General features: G+C 44.1%; 1 protein-coding gene across 2 annotated transcripts; it reads left to right on the top strand.

Moving 5' to 3' along the window:
* Positions 1 to 7,642: 7,642 nt before the first annotated feature.
* LOC110494484 (WAP four-disulfide core domain protein 1) lies at positions 7,643 to 19,021 on the top strand. Of its 2 annotated transcripts, none has more exons than XM_021569596.2 (7): positions 7,643 to 8,239; positions 16,283 to 16,481; positions 16,655 to 16,738; positions 16,831 to 16,971; positions 17,055 to 17,105; positions 17,207 to 17,272; positions 17,795 to 19,021. In XM_021569596.2, exons 1-6 carry the CDS (start codon positions 8,129 to 8,131, stop codon positions 17,269 to 17,271), a joined length of 651 nt encoding a protein of 216 aa, XP_021425271.1. In that variant the 5' UTR covers positions 7,643 to 8,128; the 3' UTR covers position 17,272; positions 17,795 to 19,021. The 2 variants fall into 2 exon arrangements, with proteins under 2 accessions (XP_021425271.1, XP_021425279.1); XM_021569604.2 differs by having other exon boundaries at positions 17,777 to 19,021.
* Positions 19,022 to 19,054: the final 33 nt, after the last annotated feature.

The following is a 19,054-nucleotide window of genomic DNA, read 5'->3' as shown; positions in this document are numbered from 1 at the left end:
TGTGAAACATAGACTATGAATTGTACAGATTTCGTCTTGTTAGGGAGCAGAGCTCATTAGAATAATAAAATGTGTAGAATTATATCCAAACATGCAAAGGAGGATATTAAAATATTCTACCATTGTGTACCTATTTAGGATACATCATCATGAAGAGAAGAACATTAATAATCATGCATGTATGTATAGTCAAAGAGGAAGAGGCGACGTGAGAGGAGTTACTCCGCCCAAAATCTGTCCACGAAAATAAGACCACGAAGTGAGGAATTTATTTATGGAGGTCAATGAAAGAGTGTCGAATTTGGTCCAGAATTTTTTTTTGTGCTTATAGAGCGCAATAGTAATGCATCTTTTTGTAGGCACTAACTCCACCATGGTTCGTTGAACAAAGTCTATGGGGAAATGGATAAATGCTGAAAATAAGGTCTGTGGTAAACACAAGCTTAGGAGATCTGGCATGTTTTGTTCTGAGATAATCTTCACTTTTTGTCCAATTTGAAGCGTTTATATAATAAATAAACACAACGCACATACATTCATAAAGGTCATGTTAACTGACTGATACTGTCTCATAAAACAATATGTATAAGATCTCATAAGCCTGTGTTAACCATATCAGTGTTTATTCCAACACCATATTCTTCCCCTATTCATTTTGTCAATAGGAATGGCTGAATGAACCAGAGGTAAATCATTTCAGTTTTTTAAGGACTACAAGCTGGCGAGCTCTATTTGATCAAATGTACGTTTTGTATTGGTTAGGTTGTTACGAATGCACTGATATACAGTGAGGGAAAAAAGTATTTGATCCCCTGCTGATTTTGTACGTTTGCCCACTGACAAAGAAATGATCAGTCTATAATTTTAATGGTAGGTTTATTTGAACAGTGAGAGACAGAATAACAACCAAAAAAATCCTGAAAATCTATGTCAAAAATGTTATGAATTGATTTGCATTTTAATGAGGGAAATAAGTATTTGACCCCTCAAAACATGACTTAGTACATGGTGGCAAAACCCTTGTTGGCAATCACAGAGGTCAGACGTTTCTTGTAGTTGGCCATCCGGTTTGCACACATCTCAGGAGGGATTTTGTCCCACTCCTCTTGGCAGATCTTCTCCAAGTCATTAAGGTTTCGAGGCTGACGTTTGGCAACTCGAACCTTCAGCTCCCTCCACAGATTTTCTATGGGTTTAAGGTCTGGAGACTGACTAGACCACTCCAGAACCTTAATGTGCTTCTTCTTGAGCCACTCCTTTGTTGCCTTGGCCGTGTGTTTTGGGTCATTGTCATGCTGGAATACCCATCCACGACCCATTTTCCCATCCACGACCCAGTTATCCTGTCCACTTAGCAGAAAAACACCCCCAAAGCATAATGTTTCCACCTCCATGTTTCACGGTGGGAATGGTGTTCTTGGGGTCATAGGCAGCATTCCTCCAAACACGGCGAGTTGAGTTGATGCCAAAGAGCTCCATTTTGGTCTCATCTGACCACAACACTTTCACCCAGTTGTCCTCTGAATCATTCAGATGTTAATTCACAATCTTCAGACGTGCTTCCTTGAGCAGGGGGACCTTGCGGGCGCTGCAGGATTTCAGTACTTCACGACGTAGTGTGTTGCCAATTGTTTTCTTGGTGACTATGGTCCCAACTGCCTTGAGATCATTGACTAGATCCTCCCGTGTAGTTTTGGGCTGATTCCTCACCGTTCTCGTGATCATTGCAACTCCACGAGGTGAGATCTTGCATGGAGCACCAGGCCGAGGGAGATTGACAGTTCTTTTGTGTTTCTTACATTTGCGAATAATCGCACCAACTGTTGTCACCTTCTCACCAAGCTGCTTGGCGATGGTCTTGTAGCCCATTCCAGCCTTGTGTAGGTCTACAATCCTGTCCCTGACATCCTTGGAGAGCTCTTTGGTCTTGGCCATGGTGGAGAGTTTGGAATATGATTGATTGCTTCTGTGGACAGGTGTCTTTTATACAGGTAACAAGCTGAGATTAGGAGCACTCCTGGGAGCCAGAAATCTTTCTGATTGAGAGGGGGTCAAATACTTATTTCCCTCATTAAAATGCAAATCAATTTCTAACATTTTTGACATGCGTTTTTCTGGATTTTGTTGTTGTTATTCTGTCTCTCACTGTTCAAATAAACCTACCATTAAAATTATAGACTGATCATTTCTTTGTCAGTGGGCAAACGTGCTAAATCAGCAGGGGATCATTCACTTTTTTCCCTCACTGTAAGTGGATGCACGTGGCATTTCGGTAACTTTGAAAATAACTTTTTTCTTATATTGGAGTTGTGGCTGTCACACACGAATCTGCCCTCTCATTGGCTAGAATGGTCCCATCTGATCTTGCCTCCTCCCATCTGCTTTCCATCTTTGAGAACATGTATTTCCATTGTTAGAGTGGTCACAATGTTTTCAATATTATGGATGACCTTTGGTATAGTACAGATCATGTAATTGTTTTACTGGGGGGTTGATCCACTTCACTTACTGTAGTTCAATAACCAAAATAGATTTGTACAAACTCAAGGCATCATATCATAGCTGACACCCCATTATTTCTGCAGACATCTTTGTATCTTAATTCAGAGTTTTTGGAAAACGTGGTCACATAAAAAACTGAGGGAGATTTTACTGTCCTTCTGGTATGCCCAACAGTTAATGTCAGGGGCTGCAATAGAAGCGGATTGGTTTACCAGCCCATCACTGCTAATCCCTGACCCAGTGGGGACCACCCTGATTGGGTCTCTCATTTGGGGAACAATATATTAGACTACTGCGTTAACATCATCCCTTCCCCCCCTATCTATTATAACACCTCCACCTTACCTGTCAACCTAGTGCCACTTCAATTTGCTGACCCCCCAATAGGTCCACAGATGATGTAATCGCCATAACACACTGCCCTATCCAATCTGGACAAGAGGAATACCTATATAAGAATGCTGTTCGTTGACTATAGCTCAGCATTCAACACCATAGTACCCTCCAAGCTCATCATTAAGCTAGAGGCCCTGGGTCTCAACCCCGCCCTGTGCAATTGTGTCCTGGACTTCCTGACGGGCTGTCCCCAGGTGGTGAAGGTAGAAAACAACATCTCCACTTCGCTGATCCTCACACTGGGGCCACACAAGGGTACATGCTCAGCCCCCTCCTGTACTCCCTGTTCACCCATGACTGCGTGGCCATGCATGCCTCCAACTCAATCATCAAATTCACAGACGACGAAACAGTAGTAGGCTTGATTTCCAACAACGATGAGACAGCCTACAGGGAAGAGGTGAGAGCACTTGGAGTGTGGTGTCAGCAAAACAACCTCTCACTCAACAACAAGAAAACAAAGGATATGATCGTGGGCTTCAGGAAACAGCAGAGGGAGCACCCCCCCTATCCCCATCGATGGGACAGCAGTGGAGAAGGTGGAAAGTTTTAAATTAATCGGCGTACACATCACGGACAAACTGAAATGGTCCATCCACACAGACAGTGTGGTGAAAAAGGCGCAACAGCGCCTCTTCAACCTCAGGAGGCTGAAGAAATTTTGCTTGTCACCTAAAACCTTCACAAACTTTTACAGATGCACAATTTAGAGGAGGTTCACTAGTCACTTCAATAATGCCACTTTAATAATGTTTATATATCTTGCATTACTCATCTCATATGTATATAATGTATTTATACCATCTATTGCATCTTGCCTGTGCCGCTCTGACATTGCTCATCCATACATTTATATGTACAGTATATATTCTTATTCCATTCCTTTACTTAGATTTGTATGTATTAGGTAGTTGTTGTAGAATTGTTAGATTACATTAGATATTGCTGCACTGTCGGAACTAGAAGCACAAGCATTTCGCTACACTCACAATAACATCTGCTAACCATGTGTATGTGACCAATACATTTTGATTTGATTTGTCTCATCACCATACTCAGGTCCCTAATGCCCTGTGACATGGCTATCCACCGTGGTTGTAACGGAGACACAGGGAGTCAGGAAGCAGGTGCAGTTGGTGAGTTTAATAGGATTGAACATGGAGTGAATACAAAAACAGGAGCAGCGCCTAAACATGAAAACAGGAAACAATACTACCTAATGGGTGATACAACGGAGCGCTAGATAAAGGGGAAGTAATCAGGGAGGGATAAAGTCCAGGTGTGCCTCATGATGGGGTGCAGGTGTGCGTAATGATGGTTGCCAGGACCGGTGGTTAGTAGACCGGAGACGTCGAGGGCTGGAGAGGGGGAGCGGGAGTAGACGTGACAGTGGTCCATCTGGGCTGCATTAGAGCAGCAATACACACTGAGATCTGAAGCATGTGATGTGTGCAAAAAGCCCTCTCTGCTCTAACAGAAACATCCCAATCTCCAGAGAACACTGCCTCAGATCAAATGAATGTATGCCTCTCTCTCTCTCTGTGTGTGTGTGTGTGTGTGTGTGTGTGTGTGTGTGTGTGTGTGTGTGTGTGTGTGTGTGTGTGTGTGTGTGTGTGTGTGTGTGTGTGTGTGTGTGTGTGTGTGTTGCCTTGCTTAATCAGCATGCATCACAGAATATCTGTTTGCGATATCTTTCTACACTGCCTGGGAAAACCAATACGATCACACTGTAACTTCAAACTGCCACCCATATACATACACACTGTGTAACAAGACCGGATAAGAATGAATTTAACGAACACAGAGACACTCAACATAGTCAGGTCCTGTTGCATGTGAAGGGGGCGCCCAGGTTCCGTGTCAAGGTTATCCGAGTCAAGTTTCTCTGTGCCCTTGCTATAGAAGGGGACAAAGAGTTGCGCTGGTGGTTGGGTGGTAGACAGAGTGGAGTGTACTTGGGTTTAGGCTAGTGCAGGGATGGGCAAGTGACGAATGCAGGGGGGGATGTGGGGGTTGGGCAGTCTGGGGTGACAGGTGACCGTGACAGGGGAAGTGACTCTCTAACCTAACAGTGCAGAAATGAGAGTGACTGCATGGAGCACCGCCACATGTCTACACTTAGCTGTCTCTAGTCTGGCTATAATCACCATGCCAATAAACACCACTCAACAAGTTTACCACTGCTGTGTTACGTGGTTATAATCAGCTTAAAGCGACAATCAACATGACCCAACCGTCCTGTAATGAATGGTCTGAGCTCCACATATTGTTGCATTATGGTTCTCTGAGGTATGTTATCATAGTTTTAGTTTCTAGCTCCATCATTTTTGGTTTCTGCTGTTATTACTGTAGCTACTGTATCACCTCCGCTATGGATGCAGTACCATTCCTGGCAGGGAACATCCCATGGTTACATCATCAGGGGTCTTTATAGTAAAGCTACTTTCCCGACCCCATGCCCCATCCAGGCCCCGCTGGCGACAGACAGGCATGTCTTTCTCTCGCTATTCTCTCTCTCTTCATTCTCTCTTTTGTGTTACTATAGCTTGGGCCCCATTGTGGCATGGGCCTTGCTCCTGTAAAACTAATAATGACAGAGATTTTTGCAGGCTTAGCATTCTTTCCCCCTTTCAATGCAGGATACGGGAATGACGGGGGTTAGGGGGAGTTAGGGAGTGAGAAGGGTGAGGGGATATGTCCTAGTTTGAGAGGGAACATGTTTTTTCATAGACAAGTGGCTCCTTCCCTGGAACACGCAACATGCTTTTATTCTTTCTGGTTGACCGTCTACATCATCCTTTCAATATATAACCTTCTCAGGAATGTATAGTCAAGAATGACACAAATATTAATTTTCACAAAGTGTACTGCCTCAGTGTCTTTAGATATTTTTGTCAGATGTTACTATGGAACACTGAAGTATGATTACAAGCATTTCATAAGTGCCAAAGGCTTTTATTGACAATTACATGAAGTTGATGCAAAGACTCAATATTTGCAGTGTTGACCCTTCTTTTTCAAGACCTCTGCAATCCGCCCTGGCATGCTGTCAATTAACGTCTGGGCCACATCCTGACTGATGGCAGCCCATTCTTGCATAATCAATGCTTGGAGTTTGTCAGAATTTGTGGGTTTTTGTTTGTCCACCCTTGAGGATTGACCACAAGTTCTCAATGGGATGAAGGTTTTGGGAGTTTCCTGGCCATGGACCCAAAATATTAATGTTTTGTTCCCCGAGCCACTTAGTTACCACTTTAGCCTTATGTCAAAGTGCTCCATCATGCTGGAAAAGGCATTGTTCGTCACCAAACTGTTCCTGGATGGTTGAGAGAAGTTGCTCTCCGAGGATGTGTTGGTACCATTCTTTACTCATGGATGTGTTCTTAGGCAAAATTGCCCACTGCCTTGGCTGAGAAGCAACCCCACACATGAATGGTCTCAGGATGCTTTACTGTTGGCATGACACAGGACTGATGGTAGCGCTCACCTTGTCTTCTCTGGACAAGCTTTTTTCCGGATGCCTCAAACAATCAGAAAGGGGAGATAATTACTTTACCCCGGTCCTCAGTAGTACCTTTTGCAGAATATCAGTCTGTCCCTGATGTATTCCTGGAGAGAAGTGGCTTCTTTGCGGCCCTTCTTGACACCAGGCCGTCCTCCAAAAGTCTTCGCCTCAATGTGCGTGCAGATGCACTCACACCTGCCTGCTGCCATTCCCGAGCAAGCTCTGTACTGGTGGTGCCCCGATCCCACAGCTGAATCACCTTTAGGAGACGGTCCTGGCGCTTGCTGGACTTTCTTGGGCACCCTGAAGCCTTCTTCACAACAATTGAACCACTCTCCTTGAAGTTCTTGATGATCCGATAAATGGTTGATTTAGATGCAATCTTACTGGCAGCAATATCCTTGCCTGTGAAGCCCTTTTTGTGAAAAGCAATGATGACGGCACATGTTTCCTTGCAGGTAAACATGGTTGACAGAGGAAGAACAATGATTCCAAGCACCACCCTCTTTTTGAAGCTTCCAGTCTGTTATTCGAACTCAATCAGCATGACAAAGTGATCTCCAGCCTTGTCCTCGTCAACACTCACACCCGTGTTAACGAGAGAATCACTGACATGATGTCAGCTGGTCCTTTTGTGGCAGGGCTGAAATGCAGTGGAAATGTTTTTTGGGGGGATTCAGTTAATTTGCATGGCAAAGAGGGACTTTGCAATTAATTGTAATTCATCTGATCACTCTTCATAACATTCTGGAGTATATGCAAATTGCCATCATACAAACTGAGGCAGCAGACTTTGTGAAAATTAATATTTGTGTCATTATCAAAACTTTTGGCCATGACTGTATATCATGCATTTCCTATCTCCACAAATTAAACTCATTGTGTAAAATGTATGCAACAATATATACAACAATGTATACAACAATCATAACTGAATACAGGCATACATACACATTAACTCTAACATACAGTCCATACTGGAAATGTACTATATGCTGTCAGCATTAGCTCTCAATGTTTTTCCTACTCTCTTTAACACATACAGTACATTCCCAAAGACAAATACTATATACTCAAACTCAAGGATGGATGTCTCTCTCCATCTCTCTCTCTCTCTAGTTACAGACACATGGGGCAACAATATCTCATTCTACACATCTTTCGGTCTTCTGTTCTCTCCCCTCCCTCCTTAGGGCTCCCTCCTCCCGCTCCCTCCCTCCCTCCTTCCCTCGCTCAGTCATAGGCAGACGTGCTTGTCGTGCCAGCAGACCGATTTAACCCTCTCCTCAGAATAACTGATGCACAGACAGCTGCATTTCACTTCCTCTCCTTGACTCCCTTAACTATCTCCCGCTTTCCTTTTCTCTCCACAGTAGCTCTATTCATTCTTTCTCCTTCTTTCCGTTCCTCTTCCTGATTTTCCCTTGCAGTTTTCCCTGCTCAGATGGCTATAAAGACTTGTCCTGTAGCAGAGCTTGTGTAATCGCTGGCTTCACAGGAACACAAGAACAGGAGCCCCTGCCTCAATACCGGCCCAATAAGGAATACCAAGCACTGGACTGAACAACACAGCGTTGGAGGGAAGGATAAAACACAAGACATACAAAGAAAAACAGGCCACCTTTTCTAAACTCCAAGGAATAAGGATACAATACAGAATACAAGGAGTGGCAGAAGAAGAGACGAAACAGTGTGAGGAGTACAGGAAGAGTTCCGTGTTAGACCATGCCTGGCTGTCATGTCCGGACACCGCTGGTGCTGGTGCTCTGCATGCTGGTGCTGTCCTGTGGGTCAGGAGGCGCCCGGCGGATCAGGAAGAGAGGGCTTAACCAAAAGGTGGGGGTTAGTTAGAGCTGATATGAGTACCTACACTGTTTCTGCAGCAGTGTGTGTGTGTGTGTGTGTGTGTGTGTGTGTGTGTGTGTGTGTGTGTGTGTGTGTGTGTGTGTGTGTGTGTGTGTGTGTGTGTGTGTGTGTGTGTGTGTGTGTGTGTGTGTGTGTGTGTGTGTGTGTGTGTGTGTGTGTGTGTGTGTGTGCGTGTGTGTGTTTGTGCGTGTGTGTGCGTGTGTGTGCGTGTGTGTGCGTGCGCGTGTGTGTGAGAAGAGAGAGGGAAAGGCTGGTGTAAATACAATACATACTCTGTTTTAGCAGGATGGCAGAGGGGTGTAGTTTGAAGGTTTCACACTGAAAACAGTTTTGGCACTGAGGTGAGAGGAGGGTGTTAACAGTGATGTGACTATGTCTCTGTTGAAGAGCTCAGTAGAGGTGTGTATGTCTGAAGATAAACGTACTGAGTAATGTGCTTGAACTCTATCAAAAAAACTCTCACAAGACTACAAAATAGAAGGTACAGAGAAGGATGTGTGTGTGTGCGGTACGAGTGTATGTGTTTGTGTGAACCTGGTGTAAAGGATGTTAGGGTTATTGGGGCAGGAACTCAGTGGGCCTTAGCTCGTTAACTCAGCTCAGTGCAGGTTTGATTGATCATAGTTAACGAGGGCCGGTGCACTATGGTGCCCCCCCCTCTCTCTCTATCTCCCCCTCCCTCCCTCTCTCTCCCTCCCTCCCTCTCTCTCTCTCTCTCTCTTTCTTTCTCTCCCTCCCTCACGACGGATGGCCAAACTGACATTCTTGAAGGACGCTGCTTCAAAACCACTTTAATTGGAACATGCTGAGGTGGCCGTGACCTAATGCTTTATTCTCCAAGCCTTCCACCTCTTTCACTTCCTTCACTCTTCATTCACAACTCCATGTCACCAGCATGTGCAACACCTGTTGCCTTCCCTTGCCTTTCTTTTTTGTCTGAATAAGCCAGTAATGGTTGTGTGTGTGTTGCCTTGCGGAGAATAAGAGCAGGTGGTCAGTCCAGTTCAAGTGTTCAGTCTGATGGCTTGTTGATAGAAACTGTCTCTGATGGCTTGTTGATAGAAACTGTCTCTGATGGCTTGTTGATAGAAACTGTCTCTGATGGCTTGTTGATAGAAACTGTCTCTGATGGCTTGTTGATAGAAACTGTCTCTGATGGCTTGTTGATAGAAACTGTCTCTGATGGCTTGTTGATAGAAACTGTCTCTGATGGCTTGTTGATAGAAACTGTCTCTGATGGCTTGTTAATAGAAACTGTCTCTGATGGCTTGTTGATAGAAACTGTCTCTGATGGCTTGTTGATAGAATCTGTCTCTGATGGCTTGTTGATAGAAACTGTCTCTGATGGCTTGTTGATAGAATCTGTCTCTGATGGCTTGTTGATAGAAACTGTCTCTGATGGCTTGTTGATAGAAACGGTCTCTGAGCCTGTTTGTGTCAGACCTCATCCTTTGATACCTTCTGCCCGATAGTAAGGGATGCAGAAGTGCTTGTCGATCAAAGGAAATTGTTGCCCAGACATTCTGAGCAAACAAATTCGAACAGGAACCGACAAGACGCGCACCCTCCTCAGTGCTGCAATCTTATCTTGTCCCATTAGGTCAGTAGTCATGGTGTAGTGTTGGCTCAGATTAGTCCAGAACTGGGGCACTGGGTCACCTCAGGTCAGTAGTCGTAGTGTAGTATTGGCTCAGATTAGTCCAGAACTGGGGCACTGGGTCACCTCAGGTCAGTAGTCATGGTGTAGTGTTGGCTCAGATTAGTCCAGAACTGGGGCACTGGGTCACCTCAGGTCAGTAGTCGTGGTGTAGTGTTGGCTCAGATTAGTCCAGAACTGGGGCACTGGGTCAAATCCTTCTGGCACTTTGCTCCGCTGTAATTGCAGCTTAAACTGCAAAGTTCATAAGTGCCAAAGTTCTCGAGTGAGATGACTCAAATTAATTGGACTGTTTAATTAAATGATTTCATCCCATTGCCAGGCAGCCCCAAGTGACCCCTCTCCATTAGAGTGCCCACAGAGTGGTGTTTAATGGATGAGGCATAAACTCAGTATTGACTGCATGGACACCTTGTTGTGAGGCCATTTATAAGCTATTGTCAATATCATTGCCCTCGTCATTCAATCATTACACAGCTTTTAAAAGCCCAGGCATCTTATTCATGTAAACCCTTCCAGTGTGCTCAGTCTTAGCAATAGCAGCACTATGGTTTCATGAAGGCTGTGTGAGGAGTGGAGGAGTGACAGACAGTCATGCAGAAGACAGACCACAGAGAAACAGAGCATGGCCATTGTCACAGAGGGGCTGTGTGAGAGCAGCAGACAGAGGGAGGGGAGGAGGGAGGGGAAAGATGGGAGAGGTGCAGGAGGCAGAGGGGCACAAGGTGCAGCTCTCTTTCTCCCTCCAGACCAGCAAAGTAGAATGAGCAGCCGGCCAGCACAGCCGGCCAGCACAGCCAGAAACATGCAAACATTCTGCTAGAAAGGGGAGAGCATTTCAATAACCACAGCTGCCACTGCTTAGACAGCACCCAGAGAATGTTGATGCAAATTCTGGAGTAATACTCCTTTTATTGTGTCCCATCAAGGGGGATATAGGAATGTTCGTGATGTTCTCAACTGTACTAAATCTGTACAGTTCCATTCATTTCCCTCGATGGGGACAAGCTTTTGTCAGGCTCTGAAATTAGATTGGGCCTGCAGATGCTCAGCAAATCCTTGGCCTTCCTGTTCTGTTTCTGCTCTGGCCCATCTGCCTTGGCCTCTCTCAGCATTTTATGTCCTCCCCAGGTGATTCTCACACCTCTGTTTACCATCTTACAGCTACAGCTCTTTATCTATGGGAGCCATAAGGGAATGAATCCCATGGAATTGGGCTGTCTGTGGGCTAAAACATCAGAACGAACCGAATTGGAACAGGCATCCTAACTTTGCACATTCCAGCATGGTGGCCAAGTTCATTTACAGTATAGGCTATTCCAAGATGGCAGGACTCAATATAGCAGATAATCCCTCTATTGTAGCCAGTAAATACCACTCTGTCTATGAGTAGGACAAAAATTGAAAATATTCGTAACAAGTACAAAACATATGGCCTTGCCATACAGTAATATATTGGAACAAATATTCTGGAAGAAATCCACAGGAGGTAAGGTATGTTTTATACTTGGTTTGACGATACTGCTGGGTAGGTCAGAGTTAATACACTCAGTCCACTGGCAGAGGTGGTCAGGTGATGTGGACTTTGATAGGCATTCTGAATGTTAATCCCAGTCAGATGATGTGAGCATGGTCTGTACGTTACTGTACACCATCAACTAGATTCAGCCGCAGGCCAATTTTTTCATGAGTGGCTGGTCAGGGTGCCGGAACATAGCTACAATTAATTTGTAGACTGCAAATTGACCGCAAGAAGCCCAAACAGATATAATATCTGACTAAAACATAATTTCACCCCCTCTCCAGCATTTGTCTGGCTACACTCCATCTCTTTATAGACTAAGGTCAGACCCTGCCAGCTGTCAGTCAGAGTCGGTGCAGGAAATTAACTAAGTGCCCAGGGGCCACACAACATCTAGAGCAAGGCTGGTCTAGATACCTTTCACAGCACAGGAGAACTCTGCATGAAAAGGAGGCTGGATAATGCATGTAGTTATATTACATGAGAAAGGAGGAGATACCGATCCAAATAGCATGGCCATACGTATGACTAGTATGAAATAATCAGTGCAATCCATTTGAGCTGTATGACAGTATCACATTATACATAGTCACTGGAGAGGCTGCATGGTGTGCTTCCTGGAGTTCTCGGAATCAGGAAGTGTCAGATCTAAGAACTAGATACAATACAGACCTCAATGGCCTGATCACAGTTTACATCGCAGTCTGCAGCCAAATTTGGTTTTTGATTGCTTTAGACCACAGCTGCAGCGCTCAGCTTTGAAAACCCTGCCCTGGAAGACAATGCTCCCAGTAAACACCAGTATAACAGGGCTGCCGGCATCTCTGTGGCCCAGCAGGAAGATACCAATAAACAATAAATAAACAATGTGGGACTGAACACCAAACAGACACATGCAGCACGGCACAGTGCATCGCAGGGTAGGGCAGCTTGGCACTCAGACAGGTAGACTGATAGACTGACAGACAGGATCCAGACACTACAGTGCCTTGCGAAAGTATTTGGCCCCCTTGAACTTTGCGACCTTTTGCCACATTTCAGGCTTCAAACATAAAGATATAAAACTGTATTTTTTTTGTGAAGAATCAACAACAAGTGGGACACAATCATGAAGTGGAATGACATTTATTGGATATTTAAAACTTTTTTAACAAATCAAAAACTGAAAAATTGGGCGTGCAAAATTATTCAGCCCCTTTACTTTCAGTGCAGCAAACTCTCTCCAGAAGTTCAGTGAGGATCTCTGAATGATCCAATGTTGACCTAAATGACTAATGATGATAAATACAATCCACCTGTGTGTAATCAAGTCTCCGTATAAATGCACCTGCACTGTGATAGTCTCAGAGGTCCGTTAAAAGCGCAGAGAGCATCATGAAGAACAAGGAACACACCAGGCAGGTCCGAGATACTGTTGTGAAGAAGTTTAAAGCCGGATTTGGATACAAAAAGATTTCCCAAGCTTTAAACATCCCAAGGAGCACTGTGCAAGCGATAATATTGAAAAGGAAGGAGTATCAGACCACTGCAAATCTACCAAGACCTGGCCGTCCCTCTAAACGTTCAGCTCATACAAGGAGAAGACTGATCAGAGATGCAGCCAAGAGGCCCATGATCACTCTGGATGAACTGCAGAGATCTACAGCTGAGGTGGGAGACTCTGTCCATAGGACAACAATCAGTCGTATATTGCACAAATCTGGCCTTTATGGAAGAGTGGCAAGAAGAAAGCCATTTCTTAAAGATATCCATAAAAAGTGTCGTTTAAAGTTTGCCACAAGCCACCTGGGAGACACACCAAACATGTGGAAGAAGGTGCTCTGGTCAGATGAAACCAAAATTGAACTTTCTGGCAACAATGCAAAACGTTATGTTTGGCGTAAAAGCAACACAGCTGAACACACCATCCCACTGTCAAACATGGTGGTGGCAGCATCCTGGTTTGGGCCTGCTTTTCTTCAGCAGGGACAGGGAAGATGGTTAAAATTGATGGGAAGATGGATGGAGCCAAATACAGGACTATTCTGGAAGAAAACCTGATGGAGTCTGCAAAAGACCTGAGACTGGGACGGAGACTTGTCTTCCAACAAGACAATGATCCAAAACATAAAGCAAAATCTACAATGGAATAGTTCAAAAATGAACATATCCAGGTGTTAGAATGGCCAAGTCAAAGTCCAGACCTGAATCCAATCGAGAATCTGTGGAAAGAACTGAAAACTGCTGTTCACAAATGCTCTCCATCCAACCTCACTGAGCTCGAGCTGTTTTGCAAGGAGGAATGGGAAAAAATGTCAGTCTCTCGATGTGCAAAACTGATAGAGACATACCCCAAGCGACTTACAGCTGTAATCGCAGCAAAAGGTGGCGCTACAAAGTATTAACTTAAGGGGGCTGAATAATTTTGCACGCCCAATTTTTCAGTTTTTGATTTGTTAAAAAAGTTTGAAATATCCAATAAATGTTGTTCCACTTCATGATTGTGTCCCACTTGTTGTTGATTCTTCACAAAAAAAATCAGTTTTATATCTTTATGTTTGAAGCCTGAAATGTGGCAAAAGGTCGCAAAGTTCAAGGGGGCCAAATACTTTCGCAAGGCACTGTACTTCCTCTGTTACTGAGATCTGAGGGGAAACGATGGGAACTGAGCAGATAATGAACCATGGTCACTGTAACTCACATTATCCATTCACAGAGATAATCAGTCTCACTCTTGTACTTTAAACCTGGAGTTGCATTTGTAAAGATATAGGATGACATGAGGATGAAAGTGAATGGCCTACTTTGCATCCCATAATCATGTGTTTATAGGATTATAATTATTTTGTAGACTGAACAGCATTATGACATTTGATTAGCTTCTCTTTCACCTTTCCACTGGTTTTGAGATAATATAGGTTAGGTTAATATGACTAGGCCTAGAAACCCTCAGGAGACAGACAGTCAGAATATCTGAGAGATGCTTGTTACAATCTGGCCAACGTAGACCATGGCTGCTAAAAGCACAAATTCTCAGTATGAAGAGAACCCTAATGAAGTCAAGAGCTCAAAAGATTAACTTGAATCACTGTAAAGATTGTAAAGATTAAGGTGAATCACTGTAAAGATTGTAAAGATTAACTTGAATCACTGTAAAGATTAAGGTGAATCACTAAAGTACATAAACAATCTGGAAGTGGTCCTAAGACGTAGTCAATTGGCGTCAAATCAAGATCAATACCCTAACCAAGGCACAGCCTGAGGACGCACTGTGGTCACACTGACAGGGAGGGACAAAAAGTAGTGCCTCTGTGTGTTGCCACGCCAACGCCACAAGTTGATTCAGTCACTAAGCCATGGTGAGACCCGGCACCCCACCCGCCAGGCTGGCATCTGATGAAGCAAACGATGTGTGTGTTTATTACAAATATGCATTCTGTGTGTCACAAACACCCATACCAAACATTTGCTTTAATTTTTACGGTTGATTTGGAAGAGCAGTTGCTTAGTCTGCCATATAAACAGTGCAGTTTTAACAATTTTGATCAGTCTGCAAGCACATTAACTAATTAGTGAGAGGGTATCCACTACGTGAGTAGCAAGCAGGATGCACACCTGAGTTTACAGTATCTGCTATGGAGCTCCATGCTATAGATGGGCTTTCGTTCTCTCTAGGCCAGACAATGCGGAATATTTGCATTCTGATTAACTACTGCTTGATGAAGGATGATAGAGCAGAGGAATTTGTATTGGCAGAGTGAGCCTCCCAGATTGTGTCTGGTTGGCACTGTACAATACCTCAACCGGAAACCTGACCTCACTGGATCTGCTGCTGGGCCAGAGCAGCTCCTCTGTGGAATAACACTAGAAAATATGAGGAAAGTGGTGTGCACATCACACACAGTGACCACAAACTTAAATAAACCTGTGTTTGACCTATGACCTCCTCCAGAGCTTACAGGAAGTGCAGCCTCTAATGGGTGAAGTTCACCACATGGGTGCATGGAAATAGTTGTAGCTTATTGAACCAAGCAAAGCAGTAAGCACAGTCATGGCTGTATTACAGATCTGATTATGTAAGTGTTTCACAAGCTCTTTACGAGCAATCACAGACCACCACTGTTCCGGAGAGGGGGAGAATGTGTGTGGGTTTGAGGCACAATCACAGACCACTACTGTTCAGGAGAGGTGGAGAATGTGTGTGGGTTTGAGGCACAATCACAGACCACTACTGTTCAGGAGAGGTGGAGAATGTGTGTGGGTTTGAGGCACAATCACAGACCACTACTGTCCAGGAGAGGTAGAGAATGTGTGTGGGTTTGAGGCACAATCACAGACCACCACTGGTCAGGAGAGGTGGAGAATGTGTGTGGGTTTGTGGCACAATCACAGACCACTACTGGTCAGGAGAGGTGGAGAATGTGCCTCAATCCCACACACAATCACAGACCACCACTGTTCAGGAGAGGTGGAGAATGTGTGTGGGTTTGAGGCAGGCAGGACCTCCTTGACAGTGTATCACTTGTGGAGATCTCTGGCTCATGTTCACAGCCCTATTTCCCTCCATATTGAGTTACTCTTCAATTCTTCATCCCCCCACATTTTTAGAGTACTGGCAGGCATGACAGCTACATTACACTGAAAACATAAGAAATAGAAGAAGCTGATGGATAATGTTGCAACAAGTATGATAAATAAATCAGTTACTGCCACCTGCTGGTCAAAAGGATAGGACAAGCACACTTACCATTATTTATCTTTATAGGCCTACAATAGCTATTATGTTGGAAAGGACCCAGGTCTCTTTATATTTCAGCAAACAATGAAGTAATTATCTTATCTCATCTCCTCTCAGGACTATGAGTATCCGAACCAGCAGTCCCAGTCCACCCAGCACCAGAAGAACGACCGCTGCCCACCCCCACCTCAGATGCTACCGGAGCGGGCCTGCGAGGTGCCCGGCTGCCGCTCTGACTCAGAGTGTGAGCGCCACAAACGCTGCTGTTACAACGGTTGCATCTACGCCTGTCTGGAGTCAGTGCAGCCACCACCAGGTGAGCACCATAGATCTAGTATACAGTAAACAAAATCATACTTGTCGACCCATTTGACAGCACACATGGTCATATATAGCATGAGCATGGTTCTAACCACAAGGATTTGCATTTATGTCCTGACGATATAATTAGGATCAAACTTTCCAATGACGTGTGTTTGTGTTGACCAGTGCTGGACTGGCTGGTTCAACCCAAGCCTCGGTGGCTGGGAGGGAATGGCTGGCTTCTAGACGGTCCAGAGGAGGTACTGCAGGGTGAGTAGCCTGGAACCATTAAACCCACCTGAAGTCTACATCATCAGTATGTGTTTAGTTGACCTCTGACCTGTGTGTCCCCTTCCCAATAGCGGAGGCATGCAGCACCACAGAGGATGGTGACGAGCCCCTTCACTGTCCCACGGGCTACGAGTGCCACATCATCAACCAAGGAAACCCCGCCGTTGGCATCCCCAACAGGGGACAGTGCATCAAGTCGCGTGGTAACTCTGGTAAGGTCAGATTCAGTCAACACCCATGCAATGGAATTCTAAAAACTGCCATAAACTAACTGGAGGTGCTCTCTCTCTTCCAGACGGACGTCCCATGAGGCAAAAGTCCTACAAGGACTATAAGGATTACTTGGGTAGGTGTGATGATCAACTGTCCTGTATACTCAATCATTATTACTGCATTTGGATCAACTACTGGGGTCTCTTTTATACACCTGTCATTTCTCCACCATAGGAACTGGAAGCAGCTCTAATAATGCTGTGGCCTATGAGAAACACCACCACAAACATCTGGGATGAGGTAGGTCTTACTGGGATAGAAAACTAGATGCATTTAGAAAAACAAAAAGGACATAATATAGCCTATATTATTTGCTAGGGCTGAGAATTACCAGGGACCTCACTATATGATATTATCACGATATTTAGGTGCCAATACAATATGTATTATGATTTGATGTTCCAAAGATATTGCTCTCTATGTCTGCTGCAGAGACTAGAGAGAGCATAAGTACATTTGTTTTGATCAATCATGGAAATGAAATACCTGAAAACATGTTGGCTCACTATTTTAAAAGATGGAGAAGAAGCTATAGGATGAAAAATACAAGCATTTTGGCACAGGTACAGTCAATTTAGCACCAGCTAAAAATATATATTGTCCAAAATAATATTGCTCTATGTAACAGTATCGATTTTCCCCTCATCAAAATGTTTTGCCTATGCCAGAGCTATCAGAGGACAATCTAACAATCTATAATAACAATTTGTGACAGATAGTAAATGCTCATACTCATCACAACAGATCAATGTCTTTCCTTAGAGCATCGGATACCTCTCCACAGAACCTCAGCTATCAGAGCCCAGATACCAAACCTCTCATCAACAGAACACAACCAAACCAGACCTGGTAACCTCACGGTGCGTTACATTTCTCATGTCTGGCCTGGGAAAAGGACGAAAACAAGCCTACATTTCCTACCTCTTCTCTAACTGGTATACTCACTTTTGTTGTAATAATGGTCCAGGCAGGATTAACACATAATACACTACTTTGAGAGATTCACACACAGAAACGTGTTGTGATTTTGTCATGGGTAAAGAATAATGGCGTTATGGTTGAAGCAGAGAAAGGTATAAGACAGTAAACATCAAAGCACTTTTCTTTCCATCTCAAACTGGGAAATAAAAATAAAACATGCCATTATTCTATACATAATATCTAAGTAGATCCACTGCAAAACACTCCACAACTAGACGCACACACACACCCGCCACCTAGGCAGACCAATGTTTCTCCAACTAATAAGTATTTTCACCAATCAGATCAGCTCTGAAAAAGAACTGTGAAAAGAAATGCAATTGCTCAAAACTAGTGGAAAAATTGGTCTGCCTGTGTAAACCCAGACATTGAATCCTAACCTGAGGCTACTTGAGGGCTGGTCAATAGAAAATAAGAACCATGTGCTGCTGTTGGCCCACTCACCCTTCAGGCGAGCAGGATGAAGGTCCCATAAACACACAGGATTTATGGTTATCAGACTGAAACCCAGAAACAGACCCAGAAACAGCTGGGGGTCAACCAGAACCACAGACTCCATACATTCATGTAATAACTTCACAACTACCCTCCACTCTACTGACAGCTTGAACAAAGGCTGTCTGTCTATCATAGTGGGAGAGCAAGCTAGGCCTTACACCAATGATCACATCACTTTCAGAACATCGAATAGTTCAAACTATCGAAAGTGAATCAAATTGATCCTATTCCATCCAGTATTTTCACAAAAATGTGCTTTAGTATAATAAACAGTGAGTGGTTAGGAGTCCACGTCTGTATTTGAGTACTAAATGAAATGGTGCTCAGTTCCAAGGCTGCCTCTTCTAACAGGACAATAAGCGGGTCTACACACAAAGACTGAATTACACAACTAATAAGCTAGAGGTATGAACAAGATGTAACTCTGAGTGAAACAGTGATATCCAAATGTTGTCAAACTGGTGCTGTAATGTTGCTTTGTGTATTCTAAATAAACTTGTTTGAGGCATGGTCTGCTATTCACATTATTGTACAGACCTAAAT

Source organism: Oncorhynchus mykiss, chromosome 2 (genome assembly GCF_013265735.2).
Source record: "Oncorhynchus mykiss isolate Arlee chromosome 2, USDA_OmykA_1.1, whole genome shotgun sequence".
In the NCBI taxonomy this organism is placed as follows: Eukaryota; Metazoa; Chordata; class Actinopteri; order Salmoniformes; family Salmonidae; genus Oncorhynchus; species Oncorhynchus mykiss.
This window is presented reverse-complemented; position numbering and strand designations above follow the sequence as displayed.

Coding starts and splice junctions, on each gene's coding strand:
- LOC110494484 (XM_021569596.2), top strand. CDS start 8,129: ATGCCTGGCTGTCATGTCCGGACACCGCTGGTGCTGGTGCTCTGCATG. Junction 8,240..16,282: donor AGAGAGGGCTTAACCAAAAG/GTGGGGGTTAGT, acceptor ATCTCCTCTCAG/GACTATGAGTATCCGAACCA. Junction 16,482..16,654: donor GTCAGTGCAGCCACCACCAG/GTGAGCACCATA, acceptor TGTGTTGACCAG/TGCTGGACTGGCTGGTTCAA.